At 37.0% G+C, this 21,830-nt stretch overlaps 2 protein-coding genes across 5 annotated transcripts; one reads left to right on the top strand and one right to left on the bottom strand.

The window, feature by feature from the left end:
* The first annotated feature begins 69 nt into the window (after nucleotides 1-69).
* Nucleotides 70-3,541, top strand: LOC122407239 (uncharacterized). The gene is made up of 2 exons (XM_043413317.1): nucleotides 70-813; nucleotides 1,330-3,541. The coding sequence occupies exon 2, from the start codon at nucleotides 1,359-1,361 to the stop codon at nucleotides 3,339-3,341; it is 1,983 nt and encodes a 660-aa protein (XP_043269252.1). The 5' UTR covers nucleotides 70-813; nucleotides 1,330-1,358; the 3' UTR covers nucleotides 3,342-3,541.
* ATP7 (copper-transporting ATPase 1) lies at nucleotides 3,420-21,551 on the bottom strand. 4 transcript variants are annotated; one of them, XM_043413297.1, is made up of 14 exons: nucleotides 21,273-21,551; nucleotides 20,577-20,655; nucleotides 19,888-19,942; nucleotides 10,521-10,936; nucleotides 9,947-10,230; nucleotides 9,496-9,717; nucleotides 9,188-9,417; nucleotides 8,879-9,068; nucleotides 8,552-8,785; nucleotides 6,813-8,276; nucleotides 6,516-6,719; nucleotides 6,154-6,374; nucleotides 5,657-5,818; nucleotides 3,420-4,166 (listed from the first exon to the last, which is right to left on the bottom strand). In XM_043413297.1, the coding sequence occupies exons 2-14, from the start codon at nucleotides 20,647-20,649 to the stop codon at nucleotides 4,034-4,036; spliced, it is 3,888 nt and encodes a 1,295-aa protein (XP_043269232.1). In that variant the 5' UTR covers nucleotides 20,650-20,655; nucleotides 21,273-21,551; the 3' UTR covers nucleotides 3,420-4,033. The 4 variants fall into 4 exon arrangements, with proteins under 4 accessions (XP_043269232.1, XP_043269223.1, XP_043269240.1 ...); XM_043413288.1 differs by lacking the exons at nucleotides 19,888-19,942; nucleotides 20,577-20,655; nucleotides 21,273-21,551 and adding exons at nucleotides 11,214-11,404; nucleotides 15,696-15,815; XM_043413305.1 differs by lacking the exons at nucleotides 19,888-19,942; nucleotides 20,577-20,655; nucleotides 21,273-21,551 and adding an exon at nucleotides 18,595-18,892.
* Between the last annotated feature and the right edge of the window lie 279 nt (nucleotides 21,552-21,830).

The following is a 21,830-nucleotide window of genomic DNA, read 5'->3' as shown; positions in this document are numbered from 1 at the left end:
TTTTTTCAATTGAAAATTATTTCTCTTAATTGATTTATATGAACCTAATCATGCTTTGTCTGAAAACTTGTTGACACACGAGCATTGGAAAAATCGACTTGAATTCATTTTTTCGTCAATTATTCTTTGACACCGCATTAACTGTTTTGCCAAAAACGGTTATTTTTGTCACGATTCCAAGACAAAATACCCTGCTAACCAACATTTTTTTATAGTGTCAAAACAACCTAAATTATTTCTGCTGCTATTCACTGAATATCCAGAATATCAACACTTTTCTCGGAATAATAAAAAAAATACGTTCTTGCCACATGTAAAAGATTTTTTGATGAATTTTGCCGCGAAGAGTTGTTGAGCAGACGAAAGTAATGAAAGTACTTACGAAAGTAAATCGAATACGGATTTTCCGGTGATTCACTTAGCGAGGTTCTTCATCGTATTAATTCGTTACTTTGACACACTATTTTCGATTATATATCGATAAAATATTTTCGTTCTGTTGACCTCCGCGTTGTTGTCAAGTGACCTTCATCCTGTAGGAACACTGTTATTATTATTATTGTTTTCGTTGTATTGACTTCGGTTGAGGCACAGTGTTTACCGGGTAGAGAAACGAAAAAGGCGGTATTTTTTACATGCGAGTCGTACAGTCGCGTATATTACCCGGCACCCGCGTGAGTGGTGTTACCCTTGACGGAAAAAAATCGAAATAAACTTCGTGCAAGGATCGATGTCAAAACATCAACATTGCTTCATTTTTATCCCCGTTCCCCGTATTTTTATTAATAAGGATCCAATCATCTCGATAACCAGGTGAGTTTTTAAATTTTTACTGCAGGTGCTGTTCGGATAATTATCTTTTCTGTTTTTTTGTACACGCGGAAAAACTTAAGTTGACGAAGTATCAATCAGTATATCACGCTAACTCGGTTGTTGAAACTTATTTACTATTGTACGATCACTAAAAGTACTTCAACACTGTACTATGATTCTGTTAATTATCTCAAAGTGATTTTTCTCTTCGGTAGATCGTGGTATTTGAAAAAGTAATTACGGTGCAGTTCAATCTTTTTTTCCACGGGCCTAAGACGTTATTAACGAAACTAATTAACAAGGGTGGCGTGGATTAGAAAAAATGTTTGTTCAAGAAGTGAGAGTTGTCTAAAATGAAGGCAAATAAAAATTCAACTTTTTCTACATCGAAACAAGTTGTTAGAGCAAAAATGATTTCATGTGACAACAATTTAATATCATTTATGTCCTATCGATTTTTATCATCGAGACAACTTCCTCAATAAGGTCCTAATTCTATCAATGTCGCAATTACAGAGTCCTTTCCTTTGTGCCATCGATTCAACATGTCCTCAGATGAAGATTATTATCCTCCAAATGAAGCACCCTATAACCGTCGTCAACGCTGCAAGGGAAGAACTCGTTCTAGAATTCGAAAAACAAAGACTGCAACCCCAACAAGATCTCATGGAAAATCAGGAAAAGAATTCCTGATAACAAGAAAAAGCAAAATATCACCAACGATACCGAAAGAAAAAATAGAAGATGTAGAGAAGACAGATCCCAGCAAATTTAGCAGTGAGCCACTAACACCAGTCGAATTGCATCAATTGTTTCTCAAATTCAAAAAAGATGGACATTTTAAATGTGTTCCATCCACTTCTCTGTCATCTCAACCCGAATCGAGACCAAGAGATGGGAAACTTGGTGTTAAGAGGACAGAAGAAACTGAAAAGGTAACGACTTCAGTCAATCCCCAGAGAGAAGGTATGGGAAATAACACTGAGAAAGGAGAAACGTTGCCGCATGGAATCAATCCATTATCTGTTACTTGGTTGAATCCTCTACCCAACCTCTCCGGCAGTACGCTGCACATAAGTCCCGATAAGAGTTCTCTTATTCCATTGATTCCGCTGAATACACTGGAATACAACTGGGAGAAGCCAATGCTGTGCCAGAATTTTTTATCTTCTGGAACTTTCAGGGACAAAAGCAGGATTGACTTGTCTTCAAATCGGAATACTATTTCAAGCTTTATTCCACAAAAACAGTACCAGCCTCCGCTGATAACAAACTCCGGTAAACAAGTTTTTAACAAGCCACAATGGAACTCTGGCTGGAAATGTTTTGATCATGGCAACGAATTGCCCACCTCTCAAAACCAAGCTGATTTTTGCGGATTATATTACCCCAGCAACAATCCGCACATGGCATACAACGAAAAAGGTATGAGTGTGCCAATGAACCAAGCGAGTCGTGAAAACATTGGGAACCCCTACGAGATTTATGCTAAGCCACCGTCTACACAGATTTATCAAAATAACGTTTACAATGGTTTTGGCCAAAGCGAAAATGCACAAGAACATTTTCAAAACAGACCAATGAACCCGACAACTTCAGTTTATGTCTCACAAAATGGGAACGTTCATGAAAATTTGCCAATTGATTGGATCGGGACCACTGTAAATGACATTTCTAGCTCTCTTCCCAACTCCGGTGTACCGACTAACGATCTTCCGGATTCACGAATTTCCCCGCACTACAACTCAATACAACTCAATCATCCGATGCCGTCTAACGGATTTGGTGGAAATGAAAATTCAATAAACGGTTACAACAGCAATCCAAACGCAAACATGCCGCTAATGCCATGGAACAACCCACAGGTTTTTCCAAATCTTTGTTCAACCGCGAACGAATTATGCTATGCCAGTGACTGGTTCAACTTGTCTGTATCTCCTGGCCAACCTGTTGCTTCTAAGCTCGCCAACGAAGCGAAAAATATTGGCACTCAGCAAACTCATAGATTGCAACATAATCCATCCCATAGAGGTGCTTTCGTAAACATTGACAACCAAATGAGCTCAACAATCATTCCTCATTCAACTTACAGTGTCCCTGCAACAACAACAACTGCAAAGCTTGATAAAAATATGGAAGTAACTACCATCAATGGAAACGATACTGATGATTCTATCCTATTCATCGATGACATTTCAAAGGACGTAGATATTTGCCGAATGGTATCGTCGTTTCCATCGTACGACGATGATATAGAGTACGAAAATTATGAGGATGGTAATATTCCTTACAACGAAAATTCCGTTTCAACTACAATGAGTCTCAGTACAGAGTTACACTCTGGTCTGTTAACTACAGTCAAAACTGAAGACAAAAGCTTGTGCGAATCTTCGAATCATCCACAGTACAATGGCCATTCTATGCTCGACAATCAGTCTTCAACTTTTTACGATTTGAGTACCACGGAAGTACTTCAGAAGTCGTCGGATCGTCTTATTTTACAAGATTCAACCAATTTTTTAGCATAATAATCTTGGATAATTCGAATGAAATTGTTCCATTTTTGTAAGGAATAATTTTTCTTTTAAATTAAAAAATATTTATTCTTCATTGTGACCAACGACTGTGATAATTCACATCTTTATTCTGTAATACAAAATATACGAAACTCTCCGTCATAAGTAAACAAATAAGTACAAATTAAAAATGAAACGAACGGTACAAAGCAGCTTCCAAGTTTTTCTTTTTCCTCGTCCGAATCATTCGAATATTCAAGTAAATACATGTCGGTGACTCTTAATAATGAGCAAAATGACATAAGCAGATTCATATTTTTGCAACCTGCTTATATAATCTTTTACAATATATTCTGCATATATATAATTGTTGTAACAAAAAAATAGTTTGACAGAAGTAAATACATATATCAAAGTATTATCTCAAGTACGTTTGGAGAAAAAATTTACACATTTATCGTACACATATTTACATAGAAATTTTTGTTTTCTTTTGCGCGATATTGCTTAAAGTTGGCGAGTTGGTAAGAGTAAGTACAAAAACTAACTACCTAGTCGTAAGAACTATGCGAAAGAATTATTTTAAAAAAATTTTAGTCATGATCTGTACGAAATAAAGCAAAAGTCGCGTTTGGACATGCATGTCCAAAATTTGTTGGAGCGTCCAAAAGATGATTTTTTCTTGTATTCCTTCGATCTTTTACTTATGAAATAGACATGTCAACGTTACTTTTGGACGTTTTCTTTCGGTTGGAAAAATCTACGATGATACCAACTCCACTGGTGTCGTCACCGAGAAGACATCCTTCGACATCGTCCTTGTTTTTTCCAAATAATCTGAAAAACCAATTTTTTAAAATTATCCATATTATTTCGCACATGAGAATTATATTTTATATCCCAATAGAATTCATGCAAAAATTAGAGCCATTACCAGTGCAGTAACGATCGCGGACGGTCGTTTTTTATCGAATTTATGCGTGCATATTTTAATGTAGATAAAAGCTGAATATTTACCTACTCAGCGCACAGAATCAATCTCGTTGGTCCGCATACGAGGGATATCATGCGATTACAGTTAGGTAGAATAGAAATATAACAAAAGAACAAGTTACCAATGAAAAATGTAATGAGAGAAAAAATACGACTCTGCTAAAAAATGAAAACTTTCCAGTTATCTCGATGCAATAATCAAGCAGCACTAGGAATATTTATTTGCAGCGTAATATTTTTTAGAATTATTTTCCAGCTTTTTTATCATCCCTAAATGTTTTGCCCATGAATCAAAAAAATAGGCTGCGATTGAAAAAATATCATTTGAAGACATATCAGTGATGTCACAAGGTTAAATGTGCATTGCTAAACGAATACTGGTGCTTAAATGTTAAGTTATTAACAAAAATATAATAGCCAGTAATGAGATAGAAAATAATTTGAAAAAGGAAACTACGTTGGTTAATAGCTGAAGTTTCAAGCATTTTCGAATATTATAGGTCATAGGTTACTACGTAGGAAAGTCAAGCAATGTTCTCAAACAGATTGTATGTTGGGTATAAAAAGTGTTTAATTTTTTGTCCATGGCTTTCATCATATATCGTCAAAATCGACACAAGATTTCGTATAATCCAATCTTGTATGTAATTCTCATTCTCGTACTCTTTGTACAAAGCTTATGACTAACCGAAGTATACATCGAATCACCTCTTTCCAGAGGCACTACGAAAAAGTCTCGTCGATTCGCGTACAAAAATATAGTTCATGTGTATTGTCATCGAAAATAACATGTTTCTAACTCTGATATGTTCTGAATGATTTTTATCGCAATTCGTTAATCCTATCTTTGGCTAACAGTTGTAATGACATATTTTTTATCAAATAATTGATAAATAGGAAATTGAGTGGCAGTGACTATCTCTTCAGTCATATATAATTCACGTTTTTAAGTTATAAGGTAATGGAATAAACAAACATACAAGAAAATGCAACAAAACGATAGGTGATAGCAATATAACGAGCAAATTGAAATTGAGCCTATTGGCAAGAATTCACGGAACACATGGTTAATTTAATTATCTGTATATTCATAAAATTGATAAAGCCCAGTTTAAAGCATCGGAAAATAGCAAGTTTCGATATCTCAAAGAATATTTGCGAATTTGTGATTGCAACTTTAGTGAATCCATCAAATGTTCATTCAATGTAATTAAATATTAAAAATAAGAAAAACAAATGAGGATCACTATATTTTGGGTTAGTGGCGCGTTCAAGCGTAGGAGTTATCCTGATTCGTAGAAGACTCCAGTATTTGTATGTTCATTCCTCCATACCTGGATATCGTCGAGCCCGTTATGTGAAGCGTGTCAGGTCCGTCGTCAAGACCTCTATGTAATGATATAGCATCGAATTCTGTAGACCTCGCGGCAAAGTGAGCTCTCATTGCTGTCAAATATTCGGTCGTCTCAAGCGTCGACCGTGTCGGCTTTTTGTATCTGTCATTGAAAAGAAATTCGTTAAAAAATGAAAACGAGTATGCTATTCCTCTTTTTTTTCTGACAATTCGATGTATCAATGGGAATTAGGTGGTTTTTATTTGAACCGCTATTAAAAATTAAATAAAAATTAAATTGAATTAAAGAGCGCTACGAAAACTAAATTTATTTAAAAAGAAATAATTTTGCAATCGTTTAAAATTATCAAGTTAAAAATGCATTGCAATTTATCAATTTTCTAACCCAAATAAGCTGGGAAAATGGTACAGCATATAAGAGAATGAAAAAATTGTTTTAGAAATGCATGAACGAGAAAGAGATTTTCCGGTACTTACAATTTCAACATAAGAGAACTGGCTACAACGGAGACTGAACTCAGTGCCATTGCTGCGGAAGCCATCCAAGGTTGAAGGAAGAAACCGAAAGGACTGAATATCCCAGCGGCTATAGGAATGCCTAATAGATTATAAATACTAGCGAAAAGGAAGTTCAATCTTATTCTGTAGACAGTCTTTCTCGAGAGATCCAGACATCCGATTACGTCCAATAAATCGTTCTGAAATCAATTGCACCTTTGCTATATATTTTTAGACAAATTATGAAGTTGTCGAAAGTTGAGTCACTCAATGAACTATTCTTTTACAAATCAGCGACCATAAAATATGAACAATTTGATTGAATAATGATGAATTTTTACCTTCATCAGTACGACATCAGCAGCCTCAACCGCAACATCGGTGCCCGAAGCGATAGCAATGCCAACGTCAGATTGTGCAAGTGCAGGACTGTCATTAACACCATCACCGACCATTGCTACGCGGAAACCTTGTTCCTGGAGCCTCTGAATTTTGGCTACTTTGTGCGACGGTAAAACTTCAGCAAAAACTTTACTGATGCCAACCTATTTGCAGCAAGGGAAGGATTCGGTATAGTTAGTTTTTGGTAACGCTGGAATGAAAAATATATATTGTTCCATTTTTTATTTCTGTTGTACCTGTCTTGCAATCGAAGCAGCAGTTTTCCTATTATCACCGGTCAATAAAATTACTTCGAGTCCCATTCTCTTGAGTGTATAAATAGCGAGATGAGCTTCCGATTTGACGGTATCAGCAACGCTAATCATTGCTATGAGGGCGCCATTGACAGCTGTTAAAATAGCTGTATTACCAAGATCCTCTTCTTCTATCATAATGAGGTCGACTTCTTGGGGTATAAGAATTCCATTTCGTCTCATCCATTCGCGATTTCCGATGCAAACATCGTGAACCTCCTCGTTATCGGGGATCGCATCCTTTCGACTGTCACCGGGTGAGAGTAACATCTCGAGATTTTGATTTTGTTTGTGCTGTTCTTGATCGGACAACGATACGAAATCGATGGCAACATCGTTCAGCTTAAAAGTAGCTGAAGCGCTTTGTCCTTGTTGATTATGGTAATTGGCGATTTTTTCTGATTTTTCGGCCAGCGAAAGCATATTTTCGAGGTGAGTAACGCGGCATCTGAGACCACAACCGGCGACGGCGTGGAAATTTGTACAGAGACCACTAACCTCAGTGGCAAAAGTTTCTTTGACATAACGAACGATCGCCGATGCGATGGGATGCTCGCTGCTAACTTCGGCCGTGCCAACGACAGCAAGGAGTCGAACTATTGAAAATTTCTGATCGTTCGCGAAATATACTATTTTGGATACCATCGGCACGCCGTTCGTCAGAGTACCTGTTTTGTCGAAAACTATGCATTTTATTTTGTGAGCATTCTCCAAAGGCTCTGCACCTTTTATTAAAATACCATTGAGAGCTCCCACGCCTGTGCCAACCATTACTGCGGTTGGCGTTGCAAGGCCAAGAGCACAGGGACAAGCGATCGCCAATACCGAAAGTGCGCAACGAAATGCAAATTGGAATATAATCTCTTCCCGATTGATCGTCGACTCGTTCGCCCAATTTTCTAGAGATATCGGAAGATTTTTAACGTTCACGTAACCAACGATCGTCCACGCTATGAGCGTAAGTAGCGACAAGAGGATTACGAATGGTATGAAATATCCGGCTATCTTATCAGCCAATTGTTGTATCGGTGCTTTTGAAGTTTGTGCTTCTTCTACGAGACGAACTATTTGCGCAAGCGTCGTGTGTTCGCCAATATGTGTTGCCGTTATCAACAATGGTCCAGTTTGATTTATCGAACCACCGATGACGACGGAACCTTTCGTTTTCGTCACCGGCATACTCTCCCCGGTGATTAAACTCTCGTCACAAGCCGAATGTCCTGAAAGTACTCTACCGTCAACTGGAACTTTGGCACCTTGTACTACTTTCAGAATATCCCCACGTTGCACGAGATCCACACTTATTAAACGCTCTGAGAGTATCTCATTGTTTTCACCCAATGTCACCAGTACTGCATCCGTTGCGTTCAATGATAAGAGCTTCGATAAAGCTTCTGACGTCTTACCCTGTGTACAAAGAAACGTGTTCTACAACTATTCAAAATCACTCAATTTCGTCGTCAATAAATCCTATTTTAATGTCAAAGTTATTAATGCCAAGTACATTGAAACTGATTTCCAAAATTTCGAGACCATTTTGAGATACAAAAATTAATAAAAACTTATCAAGAATCTGTTTTGCAGTCCATAAATGAAATTAGCGCAGAGTTGGCAATGAAGTGAATCGGCAATGATTCTTCACCAACGCTAAAGTGTTTAGACACTAGAAAAGATCGACGAACCTTAGCAACGTGTTCCAACCACCGTCCCAAACTTATGAAAACCAACAGCATCGGCGGAGTATCGAAAAAGGTTTGTGGACTCGTATGTTCCTGCATCGCAATTGCCGCAGTGAGAACTCCGATCGAATATACATATGAAATGGTAGTAGTCATGGAGATGAGAACATCCATATTGGTCGTGCCATGTTTTACGGCACGATAGGCTTGTACGTAGAAATGCCACCCACCAAAACACTGAAACGATAAATTAGTCGTTATCCATAAAGGGGGAATGTGGAAAAGAGAAATTTCTAGTTTGGAATACATTTTGTGTATGCTTCAACTCACCTGAACGGGCGTGGAAAAAATAAATAACAGCAAATTTTCCCACGAAAGACCAGGTATTATACAGCACATTTCCTCGTGAGTTTTTTCGCCAATTGCCATTATCAGCATAAAATAAGTCATTATTATCATACAAGGTAATCCGAAAATGAGTGATATCAAAAATGCTGATCTCCATTTTTGTATTTCCTCTCTATGCAACAAAGATAATTCGTTATGGATAAATCAGTGGCTTAGAGAAATAATGTCGCGGGGCAAGGTCGAAGAATCAAAAGAGAAAATGTATGTAATCGATTCAATCAATAGTCTCACTTTTGATCGAGGTAGCCTCGGTTTTCTTTGTCCTTGTTACTAAACAACGTCGCCTCGAAGCCTAATTTATTGATCCTTTCGATAATATCACGTGCACCCGTTTCAGTTGCATCATATTTGAATTTTCCTCGTTGCGTTGCAAGGGCGACTACGGCAGAACGAATTCCGGGAATTTTTTTAACAGTCGATTCAATTTTGTTGACGCAAGATGCGCAAGTCATTCCTGTGATCTAGGAACAAAAATTCGTCATACATTTATTCTAGATACCGATGAGAATACTCGATGTTTTCTCGTCCTTGCTAAGCACCTTTAATTCAACTTCGCCCTCTCCTGTGCCAGGTTCCTCTACGAGAGTTGTGGGAAAACCAAGATCCGTAATGCTCAACGCTATGTCAACTGGACGAATTTTTTCAGAATCGTATTTCACCTCGGCTTTTGCAGCCATGAGGGCAACGAGCACACTCTCAACTCCATATAATTTTTTACAGTGTTTTTCGATCGCCATTACGCACGAAGCGCATGTCATACCCTGAAACAATGTTTTTTCCATTTCAATTAATTTTAAATTAGTAGAATTACATGACAATATTTTTGGAACTCATTGATTAGAGCTCACTGAAATTTCAGTTTGTAAAAGTTTTCTCGTAATCAAAGTTTTGATGGATATCAATGAACATCTAACGAAAAAAAATCGAATAGTTTTTTCTTTCGATTTTTCAGTCTTTGTGAGCAAACATTTTTTTTAAATTTCAAATTACCTTGATTTGTAGAAAGCATTGAGACAACTTTTCGTCAATTTTCGAATCTCCGCCACCTTTCATGGTTACCGCGTCATTTTTAATCTCTAATTTCGTGGTCGATTTCTCAGGGCGAAGCAAATTGTGGCCGTTAACTTCTTTGACGAATGCATCGAAACCCATTTCTTCAATGTACGTTGCGATCTGATCGGCAGTCATGTCCCCGCTGCTGTAAGATACTTTGGCTTCTTTTGCTTCGAGACTAACGCTTATCTCTTTGACTCCTGGTTTTCCTGATATCATTTCTGAAAATGTTTCAATTACACTGCGCATGAGTTTTAACTTTTGAATCATTTCATATGAACGTTTAGCTGACTTTGCTGAGTTTTTTTTATATCGACTGAGGTTCACAAGTGGTCGAAATATTTTTGTTGTTAGACCCCCCACTCCTTTTTTACCACGAAGCTACAGAAACCGATAAAATTTTTCTTACTTTTTTAAAAGCTCTTGAAATTCACTTTTCTACAAAATAATCATGCATGCCATTTGTATCGAATTATTCGACAAACTCTGTGTCATTTGAAAGACTTTTTACCTGTGATACTATTGACGCAGGACGAGCACGTCATACCATCTATGTGAATGCTACAAGTGCTAGTAATCGGTCCAATCTCTTTGCCATCACATGGGGAATAGCCATTTTCCCCGGGTGGTAAAAAAGCGTCGAATCCCATGTCGTTTATCGCCTCGACCAGCTCCGACGTCGTTGTTACATCGGTATTGTAGTCGACATAGCCAGCCTTTTCGTCGAGGAGCACCCTGACATTTGTGACTCCAGCACGACTCCCAATGGTCGATTGAATATTTTGAACACAGCTTTGACAGCTCATACCCTCGATGTTAATCTTTACTGTCGTTATTTTATCGTCGCTAGTGTTCACGCTCGATGCTTTCGGAGCTCTGACCAGGTGAGTTGTTTCGAGATCGAGCTCGTGATCTTCGTCGGCATCCCTGCAACAGTGATTTTCAAATTGACCATTTTTATTCGTGAATTCAATCATTTTATTTTCATTCTGAAATGACAGTAGCGGTTTAATCCTCGCACAATTTTCAATTTTTCTCAATATCCATCAATATCCATTGGCACATAAAATTAGATGCTGAAAACATTTTTAAATAGTAATATGCGAATTTTTGGGTAGTCGGCGTGTCTTTTCTTTGACAACATCCCCGATACGTCGACAACAAAATAATTGCTTCAGTGTTCGGTAAAATTCCTTTCTCTTACCGATAACTATCAGCGGATCCAGACCTCGATTCGATAAGAGGTTTTCTATCGTCTGCCCTGGCCATTTTACTCTTGAGTGGTTCGGAGCACACTTTAGGAATTTTTCGACGCTTTATCGATTCGAAACTGCACATTGACTTTTTCGTTGAATTATGCAATAATGCAAAGCCACGTTAATTTTGTTCTTCGAGCTAAATTATTACGATCGATTTAACGCCAGTCATCGAAAATATATTTATTTCGAAGACCCAAGTGACCATGATGTTTCAACGAATATTTTAATAACTACAAACAAACGCTTCTTCGAATTCGATCGTACCGATTCTCAAATTCGTTTATCCGAAATTAACCATCGTTATTTACTTTCGGAATATTTCATGTGAAATACGATGTAACACAAGCATGTATATAAGATAGACTCGTTTATCGCTGTCTCACCAAAGTCCGATTACTTGTGTGCGTCTGCGATGACGGTCTACTTATCACTACCGCTCGTGCCCATATGCCAGCAAGTTTAATTCGATTCGGATTAGTAATAGTCCGTTACGATATTACCCTCCCGTGTGCGTAGAGGGGACCGGGCAAAACGGGGTGCTTCAAAAATTACGCAATTTTCTATTTCATTCTTTGAATTTTGTATATTTTTTCAAAAAATGAAAAATCAATGGAAGTATTTGAAAATTTCTTCTTTTTTATCAATTTATTTTTAGTTTTCGAAATTCCTTTTTTATTCGTTCTTTTTGTATAAAACAATGCACCTCGGATGCAGAAGAAGCAAAAATTTCACAAATTTTCGAAGATTTTTGTCCGAGAAAATGTGTTTTTTTTGGTTAATTGCAATAAATTGCAGTACATTGCTCGATGTTTGAGAGTGAAAATAGACAAAGCTTCCCAAACTTTTGAAAAGTACAATATTTCCTCAGATACTCCATTTTGCCTCGGTTTCCTCTATTATGGAAGTTTGTCAGCAAGCAACGCCGGGCTCGCAGTGTGACGGAGTCTCGTAAACTGTACGCGCAATGCTGCACGCTCATGTTAGAAGACTCCCAATGTAAAGAAAAGAAATCACGTGGCATCGACATTCAATGGGAAGGGTCCAGAGATAAATCGATAACAATGACAACGATAACGGAGCTACAAGTTTTATTTATACTTCGACGAAAACATTGCGCTTCCATGTGAGTATTACTTCCGGTTTGGGGGCAAATTGTAAAGCATTACACGATCCGAGGCACAATTCATCATCCGCCATTTAATTGCAATTTATTGCGCTCGAAAAAAACGTCAAACGTTCCATGTTTGTGCGCTTATCCATGGAATCATTGATGGACAAGAGAAAGCATTTATTCACCGAATGATTATACTGAAAGTGCGTCCAAATTTCAATCACCTCACGAATATTTTTCCAAATTCTCGTTCACCGATAAACGGTAGAAACTCTTTCATCTTTCTTGCATAATTTAATTATTCAAACAGACTTTATCGTGTGCATGATCAATCCCATTTTTCGCGGGGCCTAACACTGTTCCAAAATCTATGAACTTTTATGAAAAATACTTCTATCATATAAATTTAAATCGTAGAAATGAATTATAGCCATCGATGTTTTAATTGGCGTACGCAACATCGAATATTGAAATGAAACTAAAAAATGTGCTGAAATTCAGTGATTTTGAGTGATAAAAAAATAACTGTATCAAAATACAATAACCAGTTGTGTTCAAATGACTGCTCAGGTAACGTGAATTCAATAAATCATCGAAAAATAGGCCCCTGAATTAATTATATTTTTGAAACTAATCGTTTGAATGAACAGGTGACGGGAAAGTCTTCACAAATGAAAGTACCAGTGCGTACTTTATACAATGAATATACGAACCTCGCGAGTTATTAAAAGTGTAATGAGATCGCGGGTTGACATTTGCCATCTGAAAATGATTCGCTTGTAAAACATTTATTGAAAAAATGTTGTGCTATTTGTTAATAAGTCCGAAGCGATGTCCGAATGTGTAGAGTGTCTTTTCACTTTCACCAAGTCAAATATCAGATTCGTATTACCAGCCACCGAACAGGTGTACCCACATCGAGCAACGATAACCGTTGTTCGTGCTCCGAATCAATATTATGTCAAGCAGCTGTTAATTCACACAGGTTCAATCATTCGGTTTATCCGTTTAATTAAAGCGTGTTAAAATTCGTTATAGTTCGATAATTGAACGCAAAATATGCCTCACTGAAAGCAAAAGATTTTATTTTATTTAGTGAAATTTGCACATTTTCTTCGTAACGAATCCTCGCGTGCATTCGAGCGAATAATAAATATGGCGGGATCTTCATTATTCGGCAATAAGTCATAGATTTTTGACTCCAGCTCTCGGTCCATTGCAGCATCACTGCCGGTTTATTTCCAGTTCAATTGAACCCCTGGATCTCTCATTATTTTAAAACAAAATTCAAAAAAATCCACACACGATGAAGCCACGGGACTTTCAGCAATCGCGCTTAAAATAACGTACCCTCATTGAATAAATTCGATTTCGTTGTCGTATAATAAAATGGAGGATATTCAAAGTGATTCGCATTGCCTATAGAATTATATCACGAATGTGGCGTGGGCGGGACTCGCTGACGCATTCCGAACATTGTTGCGCCATATTCTCCCTTGCTATCTCTTTTATCCCCACAGGGATCCAGCGACCCATATGCTCTCGGAGAGTTCCGTTTACGACGAATTTCGACCTCGCTCTTTTCCCTCAATCCCTCTGGGGGCGGAGGGATGTCTATGCTTGGAATTTGATGAAAAATACTTCCCTGCGTGTTATAAGAAACTGGGAATAATCGAATTCGAATGGATAAAAATTGAGTTTTTTTCCTAGGGACTTCCTAGTCAGTCCAATTGTTTCGACAGAGCTGCAGCATCATGCGAAACTTGCGCCTGAGTTTACAGTGTAACCCTGCCACGGGTAAAATTTGTAGGAAATGAATAATTAAAAGCTACGAAAAAATGTTGAGGTCTCATCGATATTCTTTCGATAAATCGATTCGAAAAAAGACTCGATTTTGATGAATCGAGTGTCCAAACTTAGTGAGCGTTTTATCAGCGTTGAGCGGCGTTGAGACAAACGATTCGACATCGCATGGTGCTTCGACGAAAAAAGCTGCTTTCTGATCAATATGATGAGCACTCAAAGACAGCTTTTCCGGCTCTATAACTCACGAATCGTCACGGTTTCTACACACGAAACACGCTTTCTTAAAAAAAGAAGCTGCTAAGCGAGCGACCACGTGATAGCACGTGACACCTTCTCGCGTTAAAATATACGAGTGGGGCATGTATTTTATTCATGAACAGGTTGCAGCGCTCACTTCAAAGTCATCAATCAATCGAGACGCTTGCGTGGACATTTTTTATCTGAGGAATTTAAAAAAAGTAATATTCTTGATACGGAATACTTGAATGTGACTGAGAATTTAGCCAGCTTCATTAGAATTGTATTTTTTCTCAAATCTCGCATTCTCTCAAACTGAAATTTACTCCCCCGATGATAGTGGTGTGTTACAAATGCCTAAAAATAATCAAGTTTTTCGCATTAAAGAAAATTGCCTCAGATTAGTTCGTACATTATGGTCATTTGGTTCTCCGTGTTGCCTCAGCAACCCATTGATTGCTGCAGGCCCGATTGTCGATTCCATTATGCACAATGCGACCGTGTTAACCCGAACGGTCGTCCAACTTATTTTTCATCTCCAAACTTCTAATATTTATTCAATTTTTGTGATTCAACAGAAGCTTGACACGATTCTGGCTTTTGGATAAAAATCGTTGCGCAGAGATGAATGAACGACTCGTGTCATTTATTCTCATGTGATACTGCGATGAACCGTTGACAGTTGTAATCTCGAAAGTTACGTCACAAAACTACAGAATCCCAGGCCGAGTATGAAATAAAATCAAACGTGGAACGCAGCCTGTGTGTGTGTGTGTGTGTGTGTGTGTGTGTGTGTGTGTGTGTGTGTGTGTGTGTGTGTGTGTGTGTGTGTGTGTGTGTCAACCACCTCGTATTTGCTTCTGCAGAATCACTTGTGCAAACAAACGTGAATATTCTTCTTGACGAAATGAAAATATTCGTATATTCAAGAACGAAATTTCGTTGAAAACGAAATCGGGAACAATGAAACAATCGAGTATGGAATCTTCGTGTTTTTCATTGTTCTTTATCTCGCGGGAATTGCGATTTCGAATAACAGCAATCGCTCATCCCAGATTTTGCGCTCGAGCTGAAATGCTTGGGGCGAGTTAATATTTATATTAAAAACAATTGTTCGTTCGGTATCGTCGGTACTACGGACTCAGTTTTTTCACTGTTTTCTTGAACCCGAGGCAAACCAATCGTTGTGCAGCGTGCGATCGTTTTACAAATAAGAAATAAATCCGCACGCTCTCGTGGTCGAAAAATGTTTGGACGGTTAGAAAGTACTGACCCGAGCAACAGCATGTTTTCTGGCAACGCAGTAAAATTATTTTCTCGTCCGCTGTGCGCGTGCGGTTTCTGGCCTCCGATTTTTGAAATATTGTTGTACATCTGACGCACTTTCTGCCCAGATAGACTCTGGACCGTTGGATAGAACTTGGTCATTCTCTCCTTGAGGAGCAAATACTGCTTGTTTGCGTCGAGGAAAATGGGGTTTGAGGACAAACACTTTTTGTTGAACGGTCAAAAAACAGGGACACTGTGCTCGTCGAATTGCCACGCACTTTCAAGGCCACAGCGATTTCCAATCATTCACAAGAGTCCCTCGAATCATAGTGCGCGCGGGGATGAACCGGACGACTTCGAAAGTGGCAATTTATCGTTCGCGACATTATTCGCTGATATTTGTAAAGACGATTTCGATGAAAAATCCGCGATGCGATTCAATGCTTTCCACTCTTCGCAACAGGAAACAACTTTACGTTCCCACCAATGACAAATCTCAATGAGACGTGCAGCGCACGTTCGAATTTGAAGGCTGTCGGAGATCAACTGCGGTACCTCGTGATTGAGAATTCTCAGTTGAATCGCGAGAGAAAGGAACTCGACTTACTCCAATTCGGAACGAGACTCGCTCTCACGTTCGCGCAGCAATATATAGTCCGAACTTTTGTGTATTCACACGCGCACGTACACACGCATCGGGTGTGAAACACATGACGTTTTAAGCAGACGCTTCAATGCTTTTTTCACGCGAAATTCTGAAGAATTATCCGGTCATTAAGAATTCATTAATTTATTACTTTATACGTTTTTCCAAGCTCTTTGGGTTTCCTGATTTTTCTCTCGGCAAGGAGCACTATCGAGCGGAAATAAAAATAGCAAATATTCGGATGTTGGTGATGAAAAACAATCTCAGCTGCTCGAGAAAAAAATGCAGAATATTTTGTGATTATTTATCAAAGCCTCAATCAGCTGGTATAATTAACAAACTTTGACGTTTTTATTCTTACTCGCATTTGAAGGGGGTTTTTATCCGGAAATTAATTGATAAGTCATAAATGAACTTACGATTTGAATAATTCATGATTTTCTTCAGTCAGTTTAGTGAATACTCCGAGAGAAAGTGCTTTCCTTACGCTTCTATGTACCAGCTTTGTGTGTGTTTACTTGGCAAGTTTCGAGCACACTTTTTCCCCAATCCAATGAATTTATGAAGATTGAATAGAAATTTATGAATGGCAAATTCAAGCAATTTTATGTAGAATAAAAAATCAGTGAGGAAACTTTTATTCGTCAAAAATATAAAGTTGAAACATTCAAATTCACAGTCCAACGAAATGATCTAAAAAAAACTCTCAAATCATTCCAGTAAATCTCGAATTTTCTTCCCTGCCGAATTTGCAATTCGTCATTTTTCAAGCCAGATTAATTATTCGTAAAATAAAAAAATGATGAATTCGAATCTTTTGTCCAAATTCAGATAAATTCGTAACATTTTGTACTGCCTTGCTCGATCAAATTGCCGAAGCAACATTCAGATCGAGTTATACTCTGATGACGAAGAAAGAGTTGGCGAGATATATCGTCGGAATTTCCCATTTAAAGATCTTTTTCCGTGATAGTATCCGCGATGTTAATTACTGCGCCGATACGTCACGCATCAAGCGAGAAACCGTGCTTTTGAATGGCGTTAAAACAGATATCGTGACGTAGCAACGTCGATTCTACTGACCCCGAGTCAGAAGGAACTTTACATGCGTTTTCTCAAAATTTTTTTCATGTTTTTTGCTTTTAAATCATCTATTCAGTGTAACTTTTCATTTGAAAAATTTAATTTCCACGAGAATGTAACAGTGCAATTGAGCTTTTTAGAAAAACGTGAATTCATTTTTACACTGGAAAATACCAAAATGTTTACGCTCGAATATTCACTTAATCACATCTGACTTTGAGGAGGTTGGATCGCGACGATACAATTTTACCATGCTAAACCATGTTAAAAACATAAAAAATTTCAAAATGATAAGAATTTAATGAAATTTGGTAAATGTATTCTTTAAAAATATATATGACAATATACATTTTTTTACACGTGGTAAAAAATTTTGAAAAAAATGTATTTGTGTGCTTGATGCCAAAGAATGTTATCACCAAATTTTATCAAATTCTGATTACTTTGATTTCGCGATTTCGTGATGCAACCTCCTTAACGTACAACTCCGGTATAAAGCTCTTTTGGTTGAATAAATCGTAACACTTCATATACGCTGAAATTCACTGCGCGTTTGACTGATCAATTGAGCTGTTTCTTTCAGTGGCGAGTCCATTGAAGACAAGTTTCTTACAGCGGAAGTGCATTCACGTTTCAAAGCAAAACGTGAATGGCTTTAGCGCAGTCTATTCGCCGTCGGAGCAACAGGGTGCGACTTCTTATGTCGAGTTTTCGTCCGGAAGTTCCGAGGAATCGAGAACGTAAACTCTATTGTCTCTCTTCTACTCTACTGCGACAAGCAGAAGCTTCCTCCCAGCTTATCGTTTGTATTTGAAATTTGATAAAAAAAAGTTCATTGGAATAAAAAATCCATTGAAAATTCGTTGTTTTTTTTTTCAATTTTACGAAATTGAGATACTAAATTTTCAACAATATTTTCCTTGCCTAACGTCACCTTTGATACATAAATTAAAAAAAGTCAGAAATCCTTGACATCCTGTAGGTATGAGGAAAAAATATCATGCCAATTTGGCAGGTACTTTGACACGGAAGCAGTAACGATTTTATCTTGAAATGATCGAAATGTTTTTTTTCCATGGATTCATTTTTTGAGTATAAAAACAAAATTATTGAAATTGATCCCTTTTGTAGGTACTCTGGATTTATGCAAACCTTCACACTAAATCGGACTCACCCCATTAATCGTGTATTATGTAATCGTGAATATTTCCAACCAGAATTCTTCATCGTGTGATTTTACTAATAGCACTTAATTTCACTTGTTTTAACATTCACGAAAAGCACCAAAAAATGGGTTTTATTAGCCTTTCGAGACTCAAATCCATGTGCTTATCTATAATCGCTCCATTACTTTAAAAAACGATCGTACGCAGGCTAAAAATTGCACACATTTGAGCAGCGAGGATATAAAAGTCGTGACTGGTTAGATTGAACACTTGTTGGCGAATTGACGTTTTTCGATCGATTGTTTTGGTCTCGGTTTCGTCTCACGAACAACGATTTACGTCACTAGCTTAATCGTTCAATAGTCTCAAGCATTTGTTTTATCTCATTTTACGTAAATTTTATTTGTCTGTTTAATCGTTATCTATGCCTTTATACCGGACGAAATTTTGGAGTTATCAGTGAGCGAACGAGCAGGTTGAAAAAGAAGAACGACGACACTATTGACTGATATGATTCAACGACACTTTCACACTTTCGGTGTTTTCTGTCAGGGTCATATTATTTGTCAAACGATCAAGTGAACGAAGATAAGGGGAATCGTGACGAAATCGAATGCAAACAGAAGGCAATCGGCGTGAACAATAACAAGACCAGCAAAAACAGTTTTCTTTGTTACGTCTCTTCTCACAAAGTACCAATTGCTTTTACTTTTTCTAAGTAAAAACAAATCCAATTTTTTCTTCGAGTTTTCCTTCCGCTTGTCCAAAGTCTGAAGTACACGGATGATCGTTTCGATCACTGCTTCCCAATCACTTTTATTGATTGTCTTTTTAGCACTAGCAGATCTTTTATTTTCTCAAGTAACACATTCCAAAGATTCTTCAAAATTTAACAGTAAATGGAAATTTTACGGAAGTGAAACTCCACGGATTGTTACTAGAATTTAGGACGAATGAACGTTGTTTTATCGTCAGTAGTGCAACCAAGAGAATGGATCGAAAAGACATCTTTAAACTGTTGAACTGGCGTGCAAAGCTCTACAAGGAAAAACTTTTTCAAAGAACTTTTAGAATAAATTTACAGTTTTAGTTTTCATTCCTTATGACTATTCGCTGAGAAAGATAACACCTGGACTGGGACACGTATAAATTATTATAGATTTCAATATTGAGGATTCGCAGAATAAATCATAAGTTCTAGGAATGGAAAACTACATTTTTTTACTGAAATGTTTATCGGCGTCGATAGTCATGAATTATTTTGTTTATTTGTATTCATCAATAGACTTAGTTGGACTCACTGATTCACAGGCGACTGACTTCTCGATTTTTCCATTTCCTTTTCATTTTCATTTTCTGTAACAAATATGGAAAAATATTAATTCATATATTTGATTTGACAGCACTGAAGATTATATTGTTGGAGCACAACAAAACTTTCTACTTCAATTCAATGTTTTTAAATATTTTTTATGCTCCGATTTTGTTCACACGCTATTTCTGAGTTCAAAAGAAATATTTTCTCGAGTAAGCAAATATTGCATACACATTGAGGATTCTAACGATGCTCACTGCAATCACGATAACAAAGGCAGGGTTTTCAAATCATTTCAAACTTGAGCTGTTCATTTATCACATTGACTGAGAAAATCTTTGTTATTACTTGATTGCTATTGCAGGAAACAAGTAAAATGCATCAACTTGTGAAAGCAAATTGTAAAAGTTCTTCAATATTTTTATGATCCCGGAGTATCAAGATCAATTTTCATAGTTCAATGGCCATATGTACAAAATTTTCATCCAAAATTCCACAAAAAAGGTTTTTCAGAATAGCACTTCTGTGCAACAATAAAAAATTATTCTTGAGCTCTTTGGAAAGCGACGTATTGATTAGTTATATAAAGATGGTAATAGAGGAGGGAACAAAAAAAACATTGTCATTTTATCAGGATTATTAAACAATATGAAATGCAAAAAGGAATCAACAAACCGGGAGGAGTTGGTATTTCTTCCTTAGTATTTTCTGTGCAAGCCGTGATTTCTTGGTTAATCCATAAGTCCATTGTTGCCTGAAAAAAAAAAAAACATTGGGTTTGATAAAGGAATCAGACTTCTGTACGCTGAAATAGAAAATAGCAAAGAGCCAGCTGTGACATTCCATCAGCATATTTTCATGAATGGCTATAATTTTCTTATGCACTGATTCCAAATTCAATGAACAGTTCAAAGTCAAATCATTATTATCTAATAGCTGCAAGGTAATGTATATCACTGTATTCTTTATTTGTAAAGAATTCAAAATAAATGCCTATGTATTTGAAAAATAGCAAGGAATCAATGCACATAACCGTTTCCTAACATTATTATTCATATTATTTATACGAAATATTTTCTACATAGAAATTTTCAGGCTTTGTACTAAGAACGAGAAATAGTGAATCATGATCTTTTCTGACTAAGCGGAAATGATAAAATAAAAAAAAAACTTTATAGATGTTACTATGAAAAGGCTAATATACTTAGATTTGAAACCTTCGTTTTGATAAATACTAATAATGCAATTGAAGAAACATGTAACAATTAGATTGATATTCATTTATGACACTTGAGGATTTTTTTCCCATTGGCATGTCAGCCATAATCCACATATTAGTTTTTTTCAGTATACTAACAATCTATGGCTTACTTTCACTCGATTTAATTCCTGTCAGTTTGAAGTGGAGTAAGATTGATAACACATTTACGCTTGCGTTCGAAGCGAATTACACTCTTCGAATACAACATTGAGATCGGAATTCAAAACCAACTATCAAAGTTTTCTTGTTTTCATCACAACACAAAAAATTATGCACTGTACATTGTACATAAACAACGAAGATGAATTGCATAGAAAGTTTTTTGGTTATGACAACACCATTATAGGACAAAGGAGAGGGCACTGAAAAGTGATCAGAGACTTCTTGCGTGATGACCTACGAATGATCATTCGTCGCAGAGTGCGCTGTTTCTTTAAAAAAAAACCGCGGAAGCATAAACAAATTTTTTAGATCAGTATATACAATATACATACTCCAAAATTTTTTAAATAAATGTGTTAACAATCATCGACAAAAGATCGACAAATGATATACACTCCCAGAAAGTCAAAAAACCAAAACTAACCAATTAAGTTTAAGTCCAGAGAACATCTTTATATTCTCGCTGTACCGGCAATAATAGGTTTTGAGATACAGCTGATTGAAAA

The sequence above is a fragment of the Venturia canescens genome, chromosome 1, assembly GCF_019457755.1.
Source record: "Venturia canescens isolate UGA chromosome 1, ASM1945775v1, whole genome shotgun sequence".
Classification (NCBI taxonomy): Eukaryota; Metazoa; Arthropoda; class Insecta; order Hymenoptera; family Ichneumonidae; genus Venturia; species Venturia canescens.
This window is presented reverse-complemented; position numbering and strand designations above follow the sequence as displayed.